Source organism: Bos grunniens, chromosome 21, assembly GCF_055505025.1.
Source record: "Bos grunniens cultivar Pamir isolate PY7600 chromosome 21, Bosgru_T2T1.0, whole genome shotgun sequence".
Taxonomy (NCBI): domain Eukaryota; kingdom Metazoa; phylum Chordata; class Mammalia; order Artiodactyla; family Bovidae; genus Bos; species Bos grunniens.
The window spans coordinates 53,384,541-53,410,802 of NC_141185.1; the positions used below are offsets into that span (position 1 = coordinate 53,384,541).

Genomic DNA, 26,262 nt, shown 5'->3' on the forward strand with positions numbered 1-26,262 from the left:
ATCCACTGGAGCGGCAACCCATGCCAGCACTCTTGCCTGGAGAATCCTGTGGACAGAGGAGCCTGGTGGGCTACAGTCCATAGGGTCACAGAGTTGGACACGACTGAAGTGACTCTGCACACACTCAAAGAGGGTGGAGCAGAAGGAAAGAGCCTGATTCCTAAAGACATGGGTTGTCATTCTAGCAGGATTCCTGAGACCACTCTGGTAGGGTGTTCTTTCATTCATAACAATTCTATTTATTTCACTTTCTACTTCAAGAAGACCAATTATTCTTAGTTAAAAATATCATCTCTTACCTCTTTATCTATCGCTGTCATTTTAATTCCATTAATCCCTTTGATTTTCCCCCGCATTCAGAGTGATTATCACAAGGCTTTGCTCTGTCTTGCATTCACTTTTCTGCTAGGTCTTTTCTATTCCTATTCAGTTTCTTTCACTTAAAAGAGAGTTTGCACCTTAATTTTTTTTTTCCTCCTTCAGTAATCTTCCTTTTCAGCTCACTCTGTTGTTTTGGCAATTTATCTTTGAGCTCTTGAGTCACTGAATTCTTGTTCACTTTAAGTTCTACTCTGAAAAGCACTTACAGGAAATTTTTATTTCTTTCTTGGGTTGGGTTTTCTTGAGCTTAGACTCTTTTTGTTTGTTTGTTTTAATATCTGCTTTCTTGCATCTTTTAGACGGGTCTTCCTCCACAATGTTACTTTTCATATTACCAGTACTTTGGCCACCTCATGCGAAGAGTTGACTCATTGGAAAAGACTCTGATGCTGGGAGGGATTGGGGGCAGGAGGAGAAGAGGACGACAGAGGATGAGATGGCTGGATGGCATCACTGACTCGATGGACGTGAGTCTGAGTGAACTCTGGGAGTTGGTGATGGACAGGGAGGCCTGGCGTGCTGTGATTCATGGGGTCGCAAAGAGTCGGACACGACTGAACGACTGAACTGACTGATTGACTCAGAGTGTATGTGTGTGCTCAGTCTGACTCTCTGCATCCACATAGACCATAGTCCACCAGGCTCCCCTGTCCATGGGATTTTCCCAGCAAGAATACTGGAGTGGGTAACCATTTCCTACTAAAGCAAATCTCCCCAACTCAAGGACCAAACCCGTGTCTCCCACATCTCCTGCACTGCAGGCTGATTCTTTGCCTGCTGAACCATCAAGGAAGCCCATTAACTAGGACAGTCCTTTTTTATACATTTTATTTGCTCTATAAAAATGAGGTTGAATTATCCATTAGTCCACCCTCACACCATTTGGTACCTCATTAGCTTCCTTTCAGAGTTTCGCTTGGAGGTCTGAATGTTGTCGGTTAGCTATGTTTTTGCACAGCCTCAGTAAGCCGTATCTGCTTTTGTGTATCCTACAGGAAGAGGATGGGGGAGCCCCAGTTGGATTAGAGTCAGTGTACTGCATTTATCTGGGTAGAATTAACAACTGTTTAGAAAGCCAAGCCAGGACACGGCCACATCAAATAAACAAACAAAAATCATAATAAAATACAATAATTATTCATGTATCTGTTGGGCCTCCCTGGTGGCTCAAACAGTAAAGAATCTGCCTGCAATGTAGGAGACCTGGGTTTGAATTCTCAAAGGGGAAGATCCCCTGCAGGAGGCAACCCACTCCAGTATTCTTGCCTGGAGAATCCCATGGACTAGGAGCTTGGTGGGATATAGTCCATGGGCTTGCAAAGACTTAGACACAACTGAGCGACTAACACTTTATCATTAATATAAAATATGAAAAGTAGATGTTTATTTGAAATCATAATTCTGTATTCTATACAAATGTTAATATTTAAACAAAAATAAGACAAGGTAATACTTAGCAGTATTTACTAATCAGTTCAGTTCAGTTCAGTTGCTCAGTCGTGTCTGACTCTTTGCAATCCCATGAATCACAGCACACCAGGCCTCCCTGTCCATCACCAACTCCTGGAGTTTACTCAAACTCATGTCCATCAAGTCGGGGATGCCATCCAGCCATCTCATCCTCTGTCGTCCCCTTCTCCTCCTGCCCCCAATCCCTCCCAGCATCAGAGTCTTTTCCAATGAGTCAACTCTTCACATGAGGTGGACAAAGTATTGGAGTTTCAGCTTCAGCATCAGTCCTTCCAACTAGATCTAAGCAAACCATATGTGTGAGAAATGTTTAATATTTTTATAATATTTCTTTCTGCCCTCTGATAGAGCAATTATTTAAACCTTTTAAATGTATTGAATATAACAGTGATGCTCTGTTACATTATGCTGTAATAGTATCTATTCTTAAGATACTTGAATATAATGCACTGTGAAAAAAGAGAACACAGGACTAGTTAAGCAGGTATTATTCATATTTAATTTAAAATAAAATATGTTTCTTTTGGTCCCATGACACAGTAAGCTACTTGTAAATCTAAATCCTTCTCAAACAACACTTCTCTGAATTTCCTGCAGCCTTTAGGACATCCTTTTTAATGTCGTAGTGATACTGACAACAGTCAAATATAAAATTCATTTTGTGTTGCAAATTCTGCCCTTATTAAGCCCACATCACACTGATTTCTGGTTTTGATGATGTCAAGCTAAACACCCTCTCCACAAAGCATTCATACACGGAATACTTACAATTTTATTTACTAGCAACACCAGGTTTTTAGACTTCTAGGAATTAGTTTCCAGTTCTTTACAAATGCTCAACCACATCGTATCTACTGGTTTGTTATGGTAGATTAGTCATCTGTCCATCAGTTCCTTTGCATCTCTAAATTTATCAAATACATTTTCTGTGTCCACAATGTCCATAATCTTGAAAAAAATCCAAAATTAAACCTCGTTCACAGAAAATGGTTTTAAAGCCAAGAAGCAGTGTGAATTTGTGGAATTGAAGTTGCATTCCAAATACATTACAGTTTTAGTAAATAAATTGAGAAAGTCCTGTTTAATTTGGCTGCCTGCTCTGTTGGCATTTTTATGAATTCTGAAACAGTTTTATTTCTTTCCAAAAATAAGGCTTCTTTTTTTTTTCCCATATAAGTGTTTTGCACAACCTAAAATATTTCAAGTGCAGTCAGTTCATCCTTTTCTAGAACTCCTTAATATCTCTTTAAAGATCACTGAAAAGCTTTGAAGAAACATTATATAAATCTCTCTTTTAAAGTAATCCTTTTCCCCATTTTTATCCTCAAGGTATTTCCAAATTAGTGAAGGAGATTCTTCTTATCTCACATTTGAAAATATTTTATAGCAGGCCAACGTTTTAAAACTTTTTTTTTTAATGGCCAAGAAAAATGTGTCAAGATGTATCATGCGGTAGGACGCTATTTCCTTTCATTTCTATAAAGTCAAAATTTTATTAATTGCTTCTAATGTTTTGAGGAACTTGAAAGTGACAGAAAATTCACTGTGAATACCATGGATAAGCAAACCACATCCCTTTTTAGCAATGTTGTGTACGAGGGGTGCAGAACACTTAAAAAGTAAGATCTTACCCTTTCCCTTGGTAAAAAGTTTAGAGATTAAATAGAATTTGTCAAAATTTATATTAGCACTATCTAACAAATAAGCAGACAGATGAGCAAAATATAATTTGTCTAATTTGCATTTAGACAAGATTACTACAATCTTTTGTTTTATATTGTCTGCAATTTCATTAGAATCTTCTTAGAAATCATGACGATAGTTTGATGCTTCATTTTCTCAAAACAAATTGCCTAAAACCTAAGGAGAACTATTTTTTTTTAAATTTCTGTTACTTCCCTTCTTAATCAATATTATAGAAAACTTGATCATTAATAACAGCTAACAGAATGAACTCTACAGTGGGAAGGGCCAACAGGTCAACTATCAAATTTTCCCTTTGGTTTAACTACAGAACATTTTAATTGCAATATCTGAATCAAGAAAAGTAATAGTTTCACAGACGCTCAAGAAAACAATAATGTGTCTCCATTCATACAGTATGTTGAAGCCAATTCAGAAACCACTATTTTCTTTACTTTTTTTTTTAAGATTGGAGTATAATCGTTTTACAGTGTTGTAGTAGTCTCTGTCATACATCAACGAGAGGCCACTATTTTCAACTGAGTCCTAGTGCCTTTCAGTAGAGGAAAAGCACTTAAATTGGCTTAGAAGTACTTGACTGTCCCATTACAGATTGGTGAGATTCAGTCTCTATATATGCCTTCACATCCCTTCTTCAACATCCAAGATCCCAATTTTTTTCTGCGTATTGTACAGTATATTTGGCTTGATTATCAGTCTCCCTAATCCAGTTACAGGTACCCCTCCATCAGTTGTTAATATTATACTGGTCATTCAAAATCATAATTCAAAAAGATACATGCACTCTTGTGTTTATAGCAGCGCTATTCACAATAGCCAAGATATGGAAACAACTTAAATGTCCATCGACAGATGAGTACATAAAGAAGATGGGGTGTATAAATACATATACACCCACACACAATGGAGTACTACTCAGCTATAAAATAGAATGAAATAATGCCATTTGCAGCAACATGGATGCAATTAGAGATCATCATCCTAAGTGAAGGAAGCCAGAAAGAGAACGATAAATACCATAGGATATTACTTATATATGGAATCTAAAATATGAAACAAATGAACCTGTCTATGAAACAGAAACAGATTCACAGACATAGAGAAGAAACCTGTGGCTGTCAAGGGGGAGAGGAGGTTGGAGGAGGGGTTGAGTAGGAAGTTGGGGTTAGCAGATACAAGCTGTTATATACAGAATAGATAAACAAAAAGGTCCTACTGTATAGCATAGGGAACTATGTTCAATATACCATGATAAACTGTAAGGGAAAAGAATATTTTAAAAGAATGTATATATATGTAAAACTGAATCACTTTGCTGTACAGCAGAAATTAACAGAATGTTGTAAACCAACTATACTTCCAAAAATTGCAGGGTCATTTAACTTTCTTCTTCAGTGATATCTAGGTCATGCTGAAGCTGGTAAAATATCATGATCATTCTCATTTTGTTATCCAAACTCTCAGAAAATCTGGTCACAATGTTCACAATGTTTAAAATTAAACACAGACTGTTAACGTTCACAATTACAATGTCCTTATATTCACACTCAAGTCTCATCACCCAAAATAGTCCAATAGTCCTTTATTATGAACCACAACTCATCACTGCCAACATCAGTGGTCAGAGAAAACGATGGTGACTACAGAGGATGCCCATTTATCCATCTATGCCATATCTGTGCATGTGTGCTAAGTCACTTCAGTTGTGTCTGACTCTTTGTGACCCTACGGACTGTACCCCACAAGATTTCCCAGGCAATAAAACCTGAGTGAAGGAGTGGGTTACCCTCCTTCAAGGGATCTTCCTGACCCAAGGATCCAACCCAAGTCTCTTATGTCTCCTGCCTTGGCAGGAAGGTTCTGTACCACTAATGCCACCTGGGAAGCCCATGCTGTAACTACCTGTCATTGAAAACAATACTACCTTCAGGCCCTAATTTGGGGGTTACCATGTATGGCACCCCACTCCAGTACTCTTGCCTGGAGAATCCCATGGACAGAGGAGCCTGGTAGGCTGCAGTCCATAGGGTCACGAAGAGTCGGACACGACTGAGCGACTTTCACTTTTCACTTTCATGCATTGGAGAAGGAAATGGCAACCCACTCCAGTGTTCTTGCCTGGAGAATCCCAGGGACGGGGGTGCCTGGTGGGCTGCCATCTCTGGGGTCGCACAGAGTCGGACACAACTGAAGCAACTTAGCAGTAGCAGCAGCATGTGAATTTTGTACTTTTCCATCAATTTTCCATACCCATCACCAGAAATCAAGACCTTTCCTATCTCCCTAAGGGATTTCCCAGGACACAAGATGTTTAGATTTTCATGCAAAATTTGAGACTGTCACAAACAGACTAGAATGGTTCACCTTTTTTACGAAATTTCTTAGAAATCTGGTGACAGAGTTCATTTCACTTGACTAAAGGCATATATTAATCACATGGAAAGAATAGTTGGGCTTTCAATTATCCCTGACAGAAGGTAGAACCCAACAGAAATCAACTCCAGGATTTCATTTCTTCCACTTCACCTACTTCTCCCCAGCAGCCAATGTAATGACTTCACAGCCAGAAAAAGAAAAATATTAAGTAAAACTGATGAATTTGGGTTACAGAGTTATTACTGTGCAAGGTTATGGGAAGTCTGCTAGGGTTCCTCAGAGAAATTGCCTTGTGTATTTTTCTTAATATGGCAGAGATTTGTTGCTTTTTCTACCCAATATCTACTTCTCCTTTTCATGGAAACAATGCACTAATTTTACATTGGAATAAAGCTGGGGTGGAGTCCATCACTGAATGAATACTCTGCACACACTTTAAAAGTCTGGCAAGATCAATGACAAAAAGACAACTCAGTTACAAAATAGGTTTTAAAAAAACTTGAATAGACCTTTCAAAAAGATATATAAATGGCTGATAAGCACATTAAAAAGATGCTTGATATCATTAGCCATTAGAAAAATGTAACTCAAAAACACAAACACATACCACTTCACACAGACTAAGATGGCTAAAATAATAACTTTTTAAGTGAAAAATAATGTGTTGGTAAGGATAAAGAGGAATTATTTGAACCCTAATGCATGACTGCAGCCATGAAATTAAAAGATGCTTACTCCTTGGAAGGAAAGTTATGACCAACCTAGATAGCATATTCAAAAGCAGAGACATTACTTTGCCAACAAAGGTTCGTCTAGTCAAGGCTATGGTTTTTCCAGTGGTCATGTATGGATGTGAGAGTTGGACTGTGAAGAAGGCTGAGCGCCGAAGAATTGATGCTTTTGAACTGTGGTGTTGGAGAAGACTCTTGAGAGTCCCTTGGACTGCAAGGAGAACCAACCAGTCCATTCTGAAGGAGATCAGCCCTGGGATTTCTTTGGAAGGAATGATGCTAAAGCTGAAACTCCAGTACTTTGGCCACCTCATGCGAAGAGTTGACTCATTGGAAAAGACTCTGATGCTGGGAGGGATTGGGGGCAAGAGGAGAAGGGGATGACAGAGGATGAGATGGCTGGATGGCATCACTGACTCGATGGATGTGAGTCTGGGTGAACTCTGGGAGTTGGTGATGGACAGGGAGGCCTGGTGTGCTGCGATTCATGGGGTCGCAGAGAGTCGGACACGACTGAGCAACTGATCTGATTTGATAAAGAGGAAAGTCAACTCTTGAATCCTAATCCATGACTGCTGACATATTGTTAATTTCAATAGTTTGGCAAGTTTATACTATACGTTCTTTCAAGTCCTGGCATCCCAGGAGCATGATGAGGAAAACAAGTTGAAGGTGCAAAGAGAAGGCAGAATTCAAGGTTTTCAAACACTGCGAAAAGGGTAGCTATTATCTGTATCGTATTTTGAAGTTTCACATAAGCATCCACTTGGAAAGGGGGCTGGAATCTTCCACTTATAAAAAGAAAAATCTCATAAGAAATTAGACTTTAAAAATGTAAAACACTCTGTCTGTTTCCTTTCCCCATATCCTTTCTTATAACAGATCCATTGTAAAACTGCAATAATTAATCTGTAGATATGGGTATGTATTGGTTTTCATAGGAAAGTGTGAGTTTACAGCACAGTTTAGATATTTTTGTTGAGAAGCAAAAGGTAGATGCAGACATAAATGCTTTAGCTTTAATTAATATAGCATTAATATCAATGATAGCCCAGAGATCCTCAGATTATAGATAGAAATAAGCATAGACTTATGGACTGCCCAGGTGGCGCTAGTGGTAAAGAACCACCTGCCAATGCAGGAGACCTAAGAGATGAGGGTTTGATTCCTGAGTTGGGAAGATCCCCTGGAGCAGGATGGCAATCCACTCCAGTATTCTTGCCTGGAAAATTCCATGGACAGAGGAGACTGGCAGGCTACTGTCCACGGGTCATAAAGAGTCAGACACGACTGAGCAAATTAGCATGGACATAGGGCTCAAAGAATTTAAACAGCGAGACCTGGGTTCGATTCCCTGGAGATCGAATGAAGATCCCCTGGAGATCAAAGGAAGATCCCCTGGAGAAGGGAATGGCTACCCACTCCAGTAATCTGGCCTGGAGAATTCCATGGACTGCATAGTCCATGGGGTCGCAAAGAGTCAGAGACCACTGAGCGACTTTCACTTTCATCCATTCTATGATGAAAACAGATTGGGATTTAAAGTCAGATTGAATCTGACTCTGACCTGAATGTTCAGTCTGGTATAACCTTGGATATGTTGCTAAACATCTCTCAGACTCTGTTTCCTTCTTTGTAAAATGGAGGCCAAAATGCCAACTTCACAGTGATTTTGTATATTGTGAAAACATCTGACATGTATTAGGTTCCCAATTAATGCTTCATTTTTATTAATACTAATGATTCAAATTCTTGACAGCCTCTAGTAATGATACACTCTGTGACCTTTACTTTGCTGAGGACTTTGTGGAAGCCACATGGTTCCACATCAGGCTGGCTCTTGAGATTAAAATTCTACTCCACAGCGAACATTTCAACAAGTCTGCATAGCCATTTGCCTTCACATGTAGCCTTACACTTGAAGTGGTGGATTGGAAGGCCTTGGAACACCCACAGCAAAAACAGTAATCTTTACACTGCAATTAATTTCTCTGTTTTTCCCTTTTAGTGGTCATGATATGCAGTTGATATTTGTGTTCGAATAAATACTTTCAGACCGATCATAAGAGGTGTCAAATGCACCATCCTCTCACTAAACAAATTGTCCAAGATCTGAGTCAATTGAGTTGTCCAAGCCATGAACAGCCATAAACCAGTTCCAGCTATGAAATTCCACCCTATGGGAACTCCTCAAAGGATAATTTTCATGGACAGAAGCTGACCCTGAGTGAAGAGAAAACACAGTTATTTTCAAAACTCTTTTCTAAGACACCAAAAATTACTTTATAACTCCTTTTTAAGCTGCTTGCCTTTATGAAACAAAAAATACAAAAACAGAATATATACAAAATTTCACAAAAATCAAAAGCCATTCAACAGTTGGCTTCCAAAATATGCTCTTATACTTCTGCTTCAAAACACAGTCTCATATTGATCCAGTGACTAACTGTTCGATGAACTCATTTTAGCCTTCACTGTCAACTCTGACCAGGAAAAAAAAAAAAAACTAACTTGTGATGAACACTTATTGCCATCACAAACAAAATTCAGGAAGGCAATATTTGGGTTTTCCAAACTGCACAAAAAATAAAATAATAAATTGAATTTCTCAAAAAACTATTTTCTTTGAGAGACTTGGAAATAACATGTCTATAAATTTAAAGTCATTTCATTGCAACACTTTATACTGCTAACATCTTAATATGCCAGCTTGTATGAGGTAATTTGGAAATGTAATACCCATGACTAACAAGGAAGGGCAGTGGTCTATATATGTGCTCAGCGTTCGTGGGTTGCTGACATCTGGAACTGCCTTTCCTGTTTCTCCCCCTTAATGACTTTTTTTTTAATTGTTATCTATTTTATACACAGTAGTATATATATATGTCAATCCCAATCTCCCAATTCATCCCATCTCCCCTTTCCCTCCTTGGTATCTAAACATTTGTCCTCTATGCCTGTGTCTCTATTTCTGTTTTGCAAATAGGTTCATCCATACCATTTTCTAGATTCTACATATATGCATTAATATATGATACTTGTTTTTCTCTTTCTGACTCACTTCATTCTGTATAACCATATTAGAGCCTCCTATGTCTCTGCAAATGGCACAGTTTCATTCCTTCGTATGACGGAGTAATAGTCCATTGTATGTACGTACCACATCTTCTTTATCCATCTCTCTGTGGATGGACATTTAGGCTGCTTTCAGTCCTGGCTATTGTAAATAGTGTTGCTATAAACATTGTTGGGGTGGGGGGCCCTCTCTGCCTCATTGATTCTTGATATTGTTTCAGAAAAACTCCCTTCCACTGTTCTGGCCTGATCATTTCCCACTTTCCTTCTTACCCCTTATAATCATAATTCTGAGGGTGTCAGGCTTCCTTGGTGGCTCAGTGGTAAAAAAAAAAAAAATCCTCCTGCCAATGCAAGAGACATGGGTTCAATCCCTGATCCAGGAATACCCCACATGCCACAGAGCAAATAAGCCTGTGCACCACAATTACTGAGCCTGTGCTCTAGAACCCGGGAGCCACAGCTACTGAAGCCCAAGCGCCCTACAGCCCCTGCTCCACAACGAGAGAGGCCAGCCCAGTGAGAAGCCCACACACCACAACAGAGAGTAGCCTCCGCCCTCAGCAGCTAAGAAAAAGCCTGGACAGCAACAAAGACCCAGCACAGCCAAAAATAACTGTTTAAAAAATAACTCTGCTAGTGCGTTATTTAATTTCATAAGAGCATCCTATAATTGGCAGACCTTGGTACTAAATCTGAAAGCATTTTGTGGGGGTTCATTTGACCCCAAACATGCTATATAACAAGGGCCAAAACATGTTATATAACACAGGCCACAATATGCTATATAACACAGGACTTTATCGTGTGGACGATGATCACTATAATTAGTGTGGGCCATTTTCGGAGACAAATTATTTCAGTCATAGGCAACAGAGATGTGAGGGTCCCTCTTTCCTTTTTAGAGTCCTCAGGCTCTAGTCAAATGGTACACCACCTGTGTTTATTTTTTCAAGTAATTTAATATTCTAATGACTTTTATAAATTAGGGAAAAGGTCATCATGTTACAGCAAGGTATGGTAAAACTATGCTTGGATATTCCTATCAAATGCAGTATACTAACGCATATATATGGAATTTAGAAAGATGGTAACAATAACCCTGTGTACGAGACAGCAAAAGAGACACTGATGTATAGAACAGTCTTTTGGACTCTGTGGGAGAGGGAGAGGGTGGGATGATTTGGGAGAATGGCATTGAAACATGTATAATATCATATATGAAACGAGTTGCCAGTCCAGGTTCGATGCACAATACTGGATGCTTGGGGCTGGTGCACTGGGATGACCCAGAGGGATGGTACAGGGAGGGAGGAGCGTTCAGGATGGGGAACACGTGTATACCTGTGGTGGATTCATGTTGATATATGGCAAAACCAATACGATATTGTAAAGTTAAAAAATTTAAAAAAAAAGAACTGGGATCTTACCTTACTTCTTCTACCCACAACCTGTGTAAACTACAGGAAAATCACCTATTTTGAACTCAGTCTCTATTTATCAAGCTGGGGGTACTGAAATGAGTACCCTCTACTTTCCTTCTGCATAAAATATTTCAAGATTCTATGAAAATTAAAAGCACTGCTGTCAGAGAGTCTAAAATTGTTTCATCCTTTTAAAAAATATTGTAGAAATATTTAGGTGGCAAAAATCATAGCAGTTCTGAGAAACAGGAATGAGATGCTCCCAAAGTATAACATTTAGAAAAACTCTCCTAACTGTGAAAGAAGAAAATGGACAGAGACTCTGGTAAACACTTAGAGAAAGACCCCACCCCAGAGAAGTAAGGACTTGCGGCCATAGCAGCGTGGGAATCTTTGGGAAAGCGTGGTCACCTTCCTCCTAGACCCCTGCACGTGAGAAGCGGCCAAGGTTCGCTTTTGATCACACTCATTGGAGAGTTAACCATGGCGCAGAGCATTATCTCGGTGATACTGAAATAAAAGAGCAAGACCGGGGGCTCTGTCCCACTACATTCCTTCTTTAGGCTGCCAGATCTCTAAATCGGCAAAACAGTAACTATTAACACTCGGATTTCTTTCTCTCTCTCTTCCTTCCTCTCCCTCTTTCCCTCCCTCCCTTCCTTTCTTTCTCTTTAGTCTCACTCTGAAGATCCTGCTCTGAAATATCTGAGTAGAGACCTATACCTAATTCCACCTTAGTCCCCACTCAACTGTTACTGACTACAAACAAATACTGAGAGACAAAGTATCTCTGTAAGACTGAAATTACAAAAAAAAAAAAAAAAGATGAACTGAGTTATGTATATTAAATACATGGTTATGAATGTAAAACTTTATCAGAAGCAGTGAACAGCAGACAGACTATAGCAGAAAACTGAACTAGTCAAGTTTAATGCAAACATAAAGAATTTCTCTAAAATGGAAAAAAAAAAAAAAAAAAAAACCCTCATACAAACAAAGGTAAGAAAAGGAAGGAGAAGGGGAAGGAGAGAAGAATGAGAGAAGCCAAGATATAAAGATATCCTGCCCTGGTTCATATCTTTCTTTCCCAGGATCACCCATCTCAAACTTCACCTACGTTAATATCCAACTAATTCTTCACTCCACCCAAACTAGTCTGTTTCTTGCTTCTATGCATTCTCTTGTGCTTTTCTCTCCACCTACAAAAACACACGCTGCTTTTGCTCCCTCCATTCCCCATTCCCAATGCTAATGGGCTAAATCCTCCTCATTAATCAAAACTCTTCAAGTCCTTTTTGAATGAATGAGTAAATGAACAATCTAATGATCAGTAATGGTTTTGTTAGTTTTAATGCACGCATCCATAGCCAGACAATCCAATATAATATTTTGCAGACTAAACTTTACTGTAACTATTTTGATTTAGCTTTAATTTTCATCATTACAAAAGTAATGCCTAATAATTACAGAAAACACTTTTAAAGTTAACATTTAGTCCTGGTGGCTCAAACAGTAAAGAATCTGCTTGCCACGCAGGAGATGCGGGTTTGATCCCTGGGTTGGGAAGATCCCCTGAAGAAGGGAATGGCAACCCACTCCAGTATTCTTGCCTGGAGAATCCCATGGACTGAGGAGCCTGGCAGGCTATGGTCCATGGGGTCACAAAGAGTCAGACGCGACTGAATGACTGAACAACTCCCATGGATCACTGTTCTTCATTACCTGATGTCAATTAAATCTTTTAAAATAATTTTTAAATATATTTTATCTGTAGTTTTTTTCAGATGGGAAGATTAATCTGATCACAGTTCTTCCATCTTGGGAACAGAAATTGTCTGCATGTTCTTATACCTAGTTGAGATCATTTTTAATTTTGACGTTACTTTTTGTTGTCAATATTTTATCTTAAGCTCATACTACTGACAAACAGCATTCCTAATGTATTTGTTGAGTGTTGCTACATGATATTATGATGTATAAATATATCCATGCATCCCATGCAAAGAGTTGGACATGACTGAGTGATATAACTTTCACCCATGTTATCACATTTTTTGTTTATAGTATTTCCAATTATAAATAATATCATGATTGATATTTTTGTACACAAATACTCATCCACATTTCTCAATGATATTCTGGACAAATTTCAAGAAGTGGAAAAATTAGTTTAAGGAATGGGAATGTGACAAAAAAAAAACCTGATGTACATCATCTCATTGTCTACAGGAAGATTTTATCAATCTACACTCCTAACAGCATATATGAGAGTTCATCTTTTGAATCCTCACCAACAATATTACTTTTCTAAATATTTGCCACTCTGATTTATGAAATTGGTATCCTGATATAAATTGTGTGTCTGTGATTACTGGCAAGCTGAATATTTTCATGGGATTATTGGTTTCTCTATTTCCTCTTCGTGAATTATGTATTTCCATTCTTTTATTGCTATTAAGATATTGGAGTGTTCCAAAACAACCGAGGTAGGCTCCCTGGCCCCATTCTGTTGCGATATACCCCAGTCACATATGAACCCACCAGCTTTTCTTGTTTTTTCTTTTTTGTTGTTGTTTTTGCACTTGTCTCTGCCTCTGCCTGGAGAGTTCTTCTTTTATAACATTAACAACTTTGAAAATCCTTTCCTATTTCAAATCAAAAGCTGCCTTTTTAAGTGAATTCTTCCTTGACAGTTCCTGGGTAGACTAGATCCTCCTTCTTTGAACATCCTCCCATTATATTATCATATTGTGAATGTATCTATAAGCGCCCTAAAGCACAAGAGCTGTAGATTTTCATCTCAAAGTCCACACATCTCCACAGATAATAAATGTCAAAGACACTTACTGAAGGAATAAATGGTTAAAAGAGTGCATCGCAAACAACAGTGTTCATTTATTCAAGTGATATTTATTGAATACCTACTGTCTACCACTTGAAATTAAAACCTAATTTTTTAATAATTAACTTATTTGAAATGGCAAATGATTGTTTTCTAGCCATTCTTCTCATTGGCTCTTTTAAATATAATTAATGATCACATGTGACCTAATATTAAAATAGCACTATAACTGAACTTAGAACATTTCCAATCTGTTCCCATCCTGCAATCTCTGTGTAAATTCTTTAAAGAAGCTAGCTATAGAAGGCTATACATCTGCTTAATAGATTTCTTTTGACCGTTGCTTTCTAGCTAACTGAGTTGGCCTGCCTCTGCTTAATAAACATACCCCAGACCCAGCACCCACTCACAGCCCCATAGGGAAAGCAGAATGTGCTCCCTTCACACATATGCTTCATAATTCACCTGAGTGTGGAATCAACCCCTGAAGAATTTGGTAATGGCCTATTAGAAGCATCTCTTCCTTCAGGACTGCCCTGGTGGTCCAGTGGCTAAGACTCTGCGCTCCTAATGCAGGGGACCCAGGTTCGATCCCCGGTCAGGGAGCTAGATCCCACACGTCACAACTAAAGACCCCACACGCCACCACTAAGACCTGGCATGGCCAAGTCAGTAAATAATACTTAAAATAAAAGCAATTCTTCCCTCAAAGCAAAAGGCAAAGGTCAGAAGAGTCTCTCCTGATACAGGTCTTTCTGAACCTCCCATCAGCTCTTCAAAACCCCTCACCCACATATTTGAAAGCAGTTATAGTATTGCGAGGAAGGCATGACTTACAGGAAGAAACAAATTTCTTTGCAAAAGTTTCTTGCTCATTCAGCCTGGGCTAAAAGATTAATAATCTATTGAAAGTGAAAATTCCTAAGAGCCTGCCTCCAAACTCCAGAGGGGAAATGGGAGCAAATCCTTGAAGCACATATGCTTCATCATTCAGTCCTGTCTGACTCTTTGTGCCCCCACGGATGGTAGCCTGCCAGGCTCCTCTGTCCATGGGATTCTCCAGGCAAGAATACAGGGGTGGGTTGCCATTTCCTCCTCCAGGGGATCTTCTCAGGGATGGAACCCACATCTCTTATGTCTCCTGCATTGGCTAGTGTGTTCTTTACCATTAGTGCCATCTGGGAAGCCCAAATCCATGAAGAGGTATGGGCAGAACAGGTTTCAGCACATAAAGATGGGAATGGAGTGTCGTAGAGAACCCTCACAGAGCCAAGGGGGCATGTAGGACCGTCCCGGGTACACAGGCCAAGCAAGTTTTATTCTGTTTTGCTTTGGAGCCTCTGGCTATACAAACAGCTGGACGTACCCCAAATCAGCATGTTACCAATGTTCCATCTGCCCCATCTCATGTCATGCTGAGGACAAAATACCACATCACAGGAGAGACCTGCTTGCCAGATCTCTTCCTTGAATCAAGGACTGGCCATGGGGTCCCTGGGCAACCCCATATGCATGTATTTTAGAGCTCCTCCTCCTTGAGGTATCCAATTCACCTCACTCAAGTATCAGGGTGTCTAGGAGCGAGAAACAGACCAGGAGCCCTGTGGATGCACAGCCAACCCAAGCCCATCTCAGGCCCAGAGGAGGACTTGACGCATTTCTAGGCAGGCTCTCCAAAGTCCTGAGCCTCCTAAGGATCCAGGTCCACAAGAGGAGGGCTTTCTGGCTCAGCTCTAAGGATCAAGGCATGATGAGGACATTTCCACAAAACAGGAAATTTGTCCATTTCACAAGCCCAGCACTGGGGTCAGGAAGTTCCTCCCACACTGTGCTCTTATGGTTGCCATAATTTGAACGCAGGGTTCACCTTCTGCTATTTTCAAACCCTCCTGCCTAGAATCAAGATAGACACTTACAATGTTCTCAAATAAATATCAAAAGTCCTAGTTTGGGGCAGGTTTGATTTGTATTACACAGTAGAGGATCTAAGAGAGACAGAGTTTTGACATCATGATGGAAGGCTGAGTTTGACCTCTTTGGGTTTTAACTGCCTCATCTTAAAACAAAGGAAGTGGACCAGCAGGTCCTCACGGAACTTCCAACTTTAGATCCTATGACTTGAATGTCTACAACTGGCCCTAATCAGGGAGAGATCACTGGCTTCCCAAAAAGATGACAGGGATTTCAACCAACAAACCTAGTCACCAAGGTTTTAATACATGTAGGAAACTCTCCATTCCATGATCAGCTACAGGCTTGGCGTCAGGTGGCAAAGGCACTAATCACTCTGTCAGTAAGTTGAGCCTGTGTGGCCCATCCCCAAAAGAAGCACTTGTAGGGCTGGGGTGGAATTTTTTTGTTCCTGTTCCAGGGTATTTGAGTCCAAGTGATCTGGAGCACACATTTTTTGAAATCGGCCATGTGAGCCCAAACCCTGGAGACCACAGAGTCTTAATTATATTAAACCGAGAACAGCAAAAGCCACAAAGCCATTCATGAGAAAGTAAGGGGGGAAAGAACACCCAGGGAGAAATTCAGTAGCTATTTTGAAAAACAGGAAAATTTGCTTCTCTGTCTCAGTGACAAAGTAGCTGAGTCACCAAATCACTCATGATCTCAGGGAACCCATGAGCTTTGGTTGAGTCTCCACTCATCTGTCAGCTACTCTGAAAAGTGGAATGGTAGGATGCTTGGAGAAATTCCAGAAGGTCTGGGTCTGCAAAACAGGAAAAATGTAGGGAGTTTTGCAAGGAGGGAAAGGAGGAGAGGGACATTTTTTAGAGCTCGTAAACTGAAGATGAAATCATTGTAAAGAACTGCCTATGAAGCAATGTCTAGTAATCCTGCACTCAGGCAAAGCTCAAATGCCAGAGATGCTGTGAGATCAGGCCTTTGAAGGGAGAAGATCACTTAAAACTATTCTAAGCACAGACAACAAGAGGCTAAGCTGGAGAATTTGCTTATGAGGCTTGCTAAAGACCCGACACATTCATCTTCTCCTCTTGTCAAAGTGTTGGCACCCAGTTGAAGCACATGGTCTCTGAACGCCGTGGCCCCATAGAATGCTAGGCCCCCAGGAACTCCTGAGCCTGAAGAGCATAAATTATAGCATGAGAATCCTGCTGAAAGCCTGAGAGGACATGGATGGGATGGGAATATTGAAAATGTCCTCGGTGAGGGTTAGACCAGCAGGGTCCTGAACAACACATTTCCTGACCTCCTGACTTCTTGGGAAAGCTTTAGAGAAATTTCAAGTGAAGGATTTTGGCCTTTTCATTTTTTTTTTTTTTTTTTTTTTTTTGGCCACAAGGCATGTAGGATCTTAATTCCTTGACCAGGGATCAAACCTGCAACCCTTGCATGGCAAGGCAAAGTCTTAACCACTGGACTGCCAGGGAGCCCCATACACTGATGTTTTTAAGGCAAAAGAGGTCAACAGAGTTTAAAGTCCTGAAAAATAAACTGATGCTCACAGCAGAAATTGCCATTGTTTTTACAGAACCATAGGTCCACCCTGGAAATGAGGGCACCAAGGTACAGGACGAGACATGGAACAAACACAGGCTCGTCTAAGGTCATAAGATGAGCCAGACCAGCAATCCATCTTTGCCTCAATAAATTTTCCTACTTAGCAAATTTGGAAAGCTCAAGGAGAGCTTTGGTGCAGATAAACAAACTTGTTCACAGGGGAACCAGCTAGTGAGAACGAGCTCACCCGGGCCTGGTGTCATTCCTTCCCCCCGCTACCATTATATAAAAAGCTCCCCCATAAATTCTAAAGCCCCATAAATTCCAGCTGAATGGATTATCAAACCAAATACTGGAAGCCTAGCTCTGTCTCAAATAGGAAGCGAAGCCTGAATGTGAATGCTGCCTGTCACGTCCCCTCACACTCGGATCTTTCTCTTCTGCCAACCTCAGGCAATCCTCTAGACAAATCTGAGGAAGAGATAAAAGACGCCACGTGTGCCTTCCCTCCAGTGAGACTCTCTTCTCTCTCAAGCTGACGGTTGCTGCCTTCATTCTCTTAGCACGATTCCTCTCCCTCCAGGCACCTCAGTCTCTCACGCAAGAGACTTCAGAGAGATCTACCACATCATTTCCCAGACATGTTTAGACATGATAGAACCTCACATGTGAAGTTCTTGGTAACAAGGAATAAGATAATAAATAGGAAGTACCTACAATAGCACCCGGGCTTTCCCAGGTGCCCCAGTTATAAAGAATCCACCTGCCAATGCAAGAGATGCAGGTTTGATCCTTGGGTCAGGAAGATCCCCTGAAGGAGAAAATGGCAACCTGCTCCAGTATTTTTGCATGAGAATTCCACAGAAAGAGGGGCCTGTCACAGACGGTCACAAAGAGTCAGACACGACTGAACACACACACATGAAATAGCACCCACTCAATAAATGTTGGCTTTTATTAATCATCAGATAGGTTATTCAAATATATATATATATTTTTTTAATGAAGTTCTTTCTAATTAAGAGTATACCATGGTCTGGGCACTTGGGTTGGGCCAATGGAGAACAGCAAAATAAATATAATTTGACTTCTTCCTTCAGAAGGTTGAGAATTTCGAGGAGAGGGAAGACACACAAACCAACATGTGTGGTGCGTGCTCAGTCATTTCAGTCGCGTCCAACTCTTTGCACCCCTATGGACTCTTTGCGCCCCTATGGACTGTAGCCTGCCAAGCTCCTCTGTCCCTGGGATTTCCCAGGCAAGAATACTGGAGTGGGTTGCCATTTCCTTCTCCAGGGGAACTTCCCCACCCAAGGATCGAACCCACCTCTCCTGCCTCTCCTGCACTGCAGGTGGATTCTTTACCACTGAGCCACCAGGAAAGCCAACATGGGAGTCAAATCTGATATGTGTTTAAGGAAAATGTGAACAAAGAGCTGGAGGAGGGAAAATTCCTTCCTGTGAGGTGCCTGAAAAGGGGGGGGGGAGTTTCTCCCATCCAATAAGACAGAGATGCCCTTCCAGAGGGAAGGAAGCACCTGAGGAAAAGGTCTGGAGCAGGACAGGGAATCCCACGTGCAGGGGCAGCTGACTAGAGAGATGAGAGGAGGACTGCAAGGTAAGGAAAGAGATGGAGATCAGGACATATTGGGGGTTTTTAATATATATATATATATTTCTTAACACATATGCACACATATATATGGGCTTCTCAGGTGGCTCAGCATTAAAGAATCCGCCTCCAGTGCAGGAGATGCAGGTTCAATCCTTGGATCAGGAAGATCCCCTGGAGAAGAAAACAGCAACCCACTCCAGTATTCTTGCCTGGAGAATCCCAAGTACAGAGAACTCTGGGAGACTACAGTCCATGGGGTCACAAAGAGTCGGGCATGCTTTAGCAACTAAACACACACACACACACGCGCGCGCGCGCGTATTGGCTACACTGCATGGCATGTGCAATCTTAGTTCCCTAACCAAGGATCAAAGCCACATCCCCTGCATTGGAAGCGTGCAGTCTTAACCACGGGACCACCAGAGAAATCTCCCAGGACACATTCTTAATTGCCTTGAAGTTAGGGAAGGCCAACTGGAAGGCTAGAGGAGCCATCTAGGTCTGATTAAAAATGGCTCAGAGTAAAGCGATGGTCAGGAGGAAACAGGTTCAAGCTGACACAAATCTATGGCCCTCAGACTCTGCCAGCATGGAGGCTATTTGGGAAGTGAGGGAGGCCTGGAGCAGCCACCTCCCCTGAGAGTGAGGGTTGGCAAGAAGCCACAGAGGGTGAGTGACATTGCTCGACATGCCCCTTCTCTCAAAAGGTATGCAGTTGGTGCCTCTGTCGTAAATCTCACCCTGAGTACTATCTGGAGACAGGGTTTTATTGGAGGACAGCTGCATAACTAATTTTAGGTTTGCACTGGAGAAATAGGGCAGGTTTAATCTCCAGGGCAGGGAGGAGTCACAGAAACAACGCTGAGCATCTGTTCTCGCTGAGGCATCTGAGAATAACTCTCCTGGAGCTTGCCAGCACTTGCAAGATGACCCTCTTGCAAGTAGAAGTAGAGCTATTCGGACCCCCTGACATGTTACTGCATCCCTGGAAGACCCTTTCAAAGCCCCAGGTTCTGGCATCCCAGTGGACTAGAGTCGAACCCACTGGGGTATGCCTTAGTTACTTTTTGGGACAGGGAGTTCATGGGAGAAGGTGAGTGATGGCAGAAACCTCCCGGCTGGGCGTTTGCCTCTAGCTTTGCTGACTGATCTGAAGCAGGCGGCCAAGTATCCAATAGCATTTATATTCCCAACGAGGAACAACATTAAAGCCCAGCAAAGCTTCTGAGATTTTTGGCACCTTCTTTCTTAATGCCCACAACAAACCTAGGAGGAAGGACTTGATATTCACACTTTGAGAAATGTGAGAGTTAAGAAAGGATAAAGGACTTGCCAAGGAATCAGCTAGAAGGAAGGCTATAAGGCAGGTCTTCTGATTTTAGCGCCTTTCTTCTTATTGTGCTGCTGGAGGCTGGAGGCAAGGCAGAAAATGAGGAAGCGTTGAGAAAGAATTCAAACGCAGAAGAACAGATCTTTAGCCTTTGAGAGGAAATAGTCACTCAACCGAAGAGAAAGGCTCCCCTATCATTAAGCGAATTGGTCCATGAGTTTAGAGGGTCACTGAAATTTAAACAAACTTTAAATGCTTATGATTGTCTTACCTATGGTTGTTTTAGAAATCAAATGCTGGAAACAGGCTGTGTAAGGTACGACGATGGTGGTTTACGAGCAGAGGCTCATGTATCAGACAGGGTTTAAATTCCAGCTCTTTCACTTAAATCCCAGCATGTTACTTAATTTCTTTCAGCTTCCTTTTTATTTTTTTCCCCCTGTTAAAATTGGGAATAGTAATAGCACCTGCCTCTAAGAGGAAAGGATCGAGTGAGATAATGCATGCTAAGAGCTTAACACAGGGCAGAGCACATAATAAACGCCATGGCAATGACAGCTCTATTGAAATGGCTGGTGGAAAAGCCTCTCCTCTATGGAGGTTTGGTTTTAATTTGGCGTTTGGATCAAGAGGGGGAATCGTTTTGTCTTTTACAGAACAGACCAGAAATGCAGGAATATGCCAAGGTCCCCGAAAAGTCTGTGTCATTGGAAACATCCACCACTGTTAATCCCTGGGGTCACTTTCCCATTTTTCTATACACCTTGATTGGATCTGTGGTGAATTCTACTCCTTTTGCAGGAGAAAAAGAGCAATAGAGAGGGCGACTAGCATGAATCTCTGAGAAGGGGGCTTCGCTGCTTTGTCATTTACTCCCCATCCCCCAGTTTGATATAAAACTATATGGATCCCATAAAGGAGGGGCCTAGGGCCAAGAGAAGCCAGGGAGGACTCACCTAGAGAAGCTCTCTAAACTACATGGTACCCGAGTGAGCACTGAGGGATACTGCTATGTGGGTGGGCCCAAGAGATGCTGCTAGATTTTCACATGATATAGGATAAGTACCAAATATCTTTGAGCTGTCAAAGAGATGCATGGAGACAACAGCAGTTTAGACGAGTCCTGGAGGGGCCTTCCCTGGCTGTCCAGTGGTTAAACCTTCACCTCCAAGTGCAGGGGTGGAAGTTCAATCCCTGGTCGGGAAGCCAAGATCCCACATGTCACCCAGCCGAAAAATCAAAACAAAATAGAAGCAATATAGCAACAATTTCAATAAAGACTGTAAAAATGGTCCACATCAAGAGAAAAAAAATAAAGCAATCTTTAAAAGGAAGCAGGGAAAATAGAAGAGTTCTGGGGAATAGGGCAAAAAGATACAGCTCATGGATTATTGACCAAAAGCCACATTAAGACTGCATATGTCAGCAGTAAAGGTCTACAAACCATGATAAAAACCAAAATATCCAAATCAAACATATTTAAATTGAATAATGAAGTTTAAGAGGGAAATAAAATCTATTCAATAATTACAGAGAAATCAAGAAAGTTAATTTTTTTGTCACTGAGCTTGTGACTCTGAAGTTTCATACTTAACTAAACGAGGATCCTTTGATAGAATTTAGTTGAACTTCATTTTGCAATACATTTGCACTTCAGAGATTTTTCAAATGAGGTACGTGCAACACAGACTCCCAAAAGAGAGGTGGTCTCCAAACAAAAATGGATCCCCAGCCAAATCAGTTTTGGAAAAGGGTATATACTACCTGGAAGCTTCCCTGGTGACTCAGTGGTAAAGAACCTGCCTGCCAACACAGGAGACTCAGGTTTGATCCCTGGGTTGGGAAGATCCCCTGAAGGAAATGGCACCCCACTCCAGTATTCTTGCCTGGGAAATCCCACGGACAGAGGAGCCTAGTGGGCTACAATCCATGCGGTCACATGACTGAGCAACTAAAGAACAATTAATACACTACATACCCATCTTGAATATTCTGAATTATGTGTTGGCTTTACAAAAGCTCTGAGAAGTCTTAGAGTAAGGAAATGTACCTAACTTTGTTTAACCCAGTACTTCTCGATATATTTGATGAGAAATTTTTTTTGACTGAGATATCATGCTTTTCACTCTAGGAATTGCTGGTGAAGAGAGGTGCAGGTGAGAATGGATGATAATGACATTGGTCTGGTGACCCAAGAGAAAAATAATCAGGTGGGAGATGAGCTGAAGATTGATGCTGGGATGCGGAAAATACCATGGCTGGGCATGGAAATGCTCCTTTGCCAAACGACCCCATATATCTTGGAAATTGGCTGAATTTTTTCTAATATTCTTTCAAGGTCCTTGCTGAGTCACTCCCATAAATGATGGATCTTAATGGTTCTGAATATCTCTAAAGCCGGCGTGTCTGACCATCTCCCTTTTTTTAAGTTTGTGATTCACTCCACTCCAGCAGGCAGGACCAGGGAGAACAGGCAGAGTTTCACTTTCCAATCATAAAGGCACATCTCAAAGCTAGCACGCAACCAGAATTTCATATCAGAAATGGCCATCTCTTCAGAGACCCTGAGAACATCTCATTTCCAGGTCCTTTCTGGACTGTCTTTAAAGGGCTGTACTCATTATGGTAGAGTTGCTGTGATTAAAAGAGATACCTGAAGGCTTCAGGTAAAAAAAAAAAAAAAAGACTTTTGAGTCAGACAGATCAGGCTGAATTCAAATCCCAACTCTGCCTTTTCCTGGCATTGTGATCTTAGGGACTCTCTCCACATTTAAGTTTCCTCATCTGAGAATGAGGATGGTGCTACACCCATTATATCATATCTATTCAGGTTTGTTGTAACATTCAGAGGAAGTGGTGCATGGGTGGATGGGAGTTGACACAGGATAAGGTCACTGTACCATATCTAAGGCGGTACAGTGATGGTAGCTATGTCAACGAATCACCATGAGAATATCTTTGGGACCATCCCCATCTCTGTATCTATTCAAAGGGGGGGAAAGTACTAAAAAGTGCTCAGTACCTGATTACTTGGGTGCGCTGCTGGGTGTAAGGGGTGATGACCTTGAGAAGCAGTTCCATTGCTCCGTTAATTCCCAACATGGCTCCTGTGGTGACTGAGAAAAACAAAAGCACAGTAGTTATTGACCCATCTGAACCAAGCATTATTTTCAGCATCACAGATTGAGCCTAAAAGAAAGATGAGGTCCATTGCCTTTCCTGCCACAGGCAACTCTAAGTTGAGAAAGTCTATGGTCTTTCATCCCTGGCTTGGAAGTTAAAGATACCTGAAAAGCACTCATTATCTTCCCGTCCTATCTTTTTCTCAAAGGTTGCCAAAGCCATGAAATTACGTTTTTCATTTTCCAGTGGCCCATTGCCCTACACCATTGTATTCGGGGGGCGGGCGGTATAGTCACTTTACAATGTTGTGTTGGTTTCTACAGTACAGCAAAGTGAATCAGCCACACGTATACATATATCCCCTCTTCCTTGGATTTCCTTCCCATCTAGGTTATCCCAGAGTATTGAGTAGAGTTCCCTGTGCCATACTGTCACTTTTCACTAGTTATCTGTCTTGTACATAGTAGTGTATATATGCCAATCCAAATCTCCCAGTCCATCCCACCCCTTTTCCTTCTTGGTATCCAGACTGAAGCAAGTCAAAATGAGAAAAAACAAATATTGTGTATTAATGCATATATGTGGAATCCATTGTATTTTTAATCAGAATAGTCAAGGTAATTGCTGAGGAGCAGATTTCTCTTTAAGTAGACCTTTGGCTTTCTGGCAACTTCAGGTCAAGCTGTTTCACCCACTACCAACTTCCCAGATGATACATACATGCATGCACACACATGCATGCACACACAGACAAAATGACATTCACACGTGCATGCGCACACACACACACAGCCAGCATCTTAAGAAACACTTTCTTGGGTACATTTTACTGTTTGGAGAATTTACAATGAAGAAAAGTCACAAGTGGATGGGTTAAGGGTGAGTACAACTTGGATTCACTTCTTTAAAACTTTAAGGAACAACTTAATAAAAAAGATAGCACCCTTTCTGTTCCATGCCAAATCCAAATTCTCCTACTTTGGCATTCGGATCTCCCAACACTGAGGCTATGGCTTGACTATGCTTCTATCCATTAGTTGGTCCTTCTCAGAGGTAATTACCAGAAATCTTTGTCTTTTTGTCCAAGTGGATGGTTAGAGAAACATAGTGAGAGATCTGAATAACAGAAAGAGACTCAAAGGGGTATCTGGTCAACCTGGCAGCTTCAGGTAAGTATTTTGGATACAAAATCTCTGGATGCCACTCTCATCTCCAGTGATGCTCCAGCTTCTCCACAATATCCCCAGCACCCCACTCCACTCAGCTCACTTTAGGAAGAGCTCTGGTCACATCAAAAAATAAGAGGAATCCACAGGATACAAAATGGAATCAGTTTGGCTGGGGGCAAAATGTTCAATTAGGAGAAGGAAAGAAGGTTATCTTCCAAGGTGTGACTCTTTTTTTTTTTTCCCTTTACCGCACTGTTCTTGTGAAACAGAGCAGGATCCTATGGTCCTTGCCGCCCGCCCCCCTCCCCACACACACACTCTTCTATCTATAGAAAAACTTTAACCAAAGAAAAAATTTAATCAGAAATGTGAGAAAATGCAGCAGCAAAGTCAAGCTATCAAAGGAAACCAAATAATAATAGTTCAGTCAATAAGCAAAGTCAAGGATTTTTCATTCCTTCTCAAGAGCTAGTAATAATATACTGAGTCATATCCTGTAAGCTATCTTGTAGATACTGAAATTCCCACCAGGTGGAAGAAGTTAAGTACATGATGAGCAGACTGTAGCCATGACATAAGCTGCCACAATTCCCAGAGTTGGCCTCAAAGAAATGGAAACAAACTGAACCTGGAACTAAAGAGTAATTGTACTTAAAACCATCAAGATGACCCTGATGGGACCACTGATGACCAGTTTCAAGGTGGCCGTTAGAGCCAACCGTGCTGCTTCTGCATGTAGTCCCCTCCCTCAGCCTATAAAAGCTCTTGACCCCTGACTGTTGGTGTGGGAGGTGTGGAGGAGGGCACAGAGTCGATCGTTGGACTGGCATCTACCCTCCCCGTCTGGTTGCCAGCATCCAAAATAAAGCAAACTTTCCTTTCCCCCAACCTGGTCTCTTTAAGGGCTTTTGAGTGGCAAGAAGCTGGACCCCATTTTCAGTAACATACTAAAACAGAGACCTAGGAATGCCTTGTGCTTTGGGCCAGCTTTGTTCCAGGAAATATGAATGGTAGCAAGGGGGTCATGGAGAAGCAAAGAGGGAGAATCAAGGGAGGCTTATCCTGGCTTGCTCCAAGCCTCAGGAAAGGATAAAAAATGGAAAACTGGAGTCTCTAATATAGTTCATCCCAGTACAGTCCACCAGAGAGAGACTGAGGCTGATGTCTTAGTTACCACGAGAAGTGTGTATTCCTGGAACAACCCCTATGCATCCATTCCTCCTGAGGCTAGTACAGGCAGTCACTGCCTGGATCAAAATTCAAGAATTTGGCATCCAAGTTCTGTCCATCAATCTTCCACTCCCATGGCTACCCAGTCTTTACTTCTAAGTTGGGAAAACATGCTGGAGTAAACTCCTGGCAAATAATTCAGCAAAACTCTAGTATTAAGTACAGTTAGGGAGGAAATAGTTTTAAGAGCGTGAATTCTAGCATGGAAGGCTTTCAACTTGGAATTGAGAGAGAATAACAATAAAAAATCCTCACTAATTTCTTCCATGCTGGATGACTGCCCAAGGTTAGACCACTTGGGCATATAAACATCCCCATTGGCCA

At 41.3% G+C, this 26,262-nt stretch overlaps 1 protein-coding gene across 1 annotated transcript in view; it reads right to left on the minus strand.

Moving 5' to 3' along the window:
- The window catches only part of AGBL1 (AGBL carboxypeptidase 1), a 916,524-nt gene that overhangs the window by 808,659 nt on the left and 81,603 nt on the right, over positions 1–26,262 (minus strand). Inside the window, exon 5 of the mRNA XM_086364678.1 lies at positions 23,439–23,532. Within this exon, the coding sequence (XP_086220804.1) occupies positions 23,439–23,532 (94 nt within the window). The remainder of the gene's footprint in view (positions 1–23,438; positions 23,533–26,262) is intronic.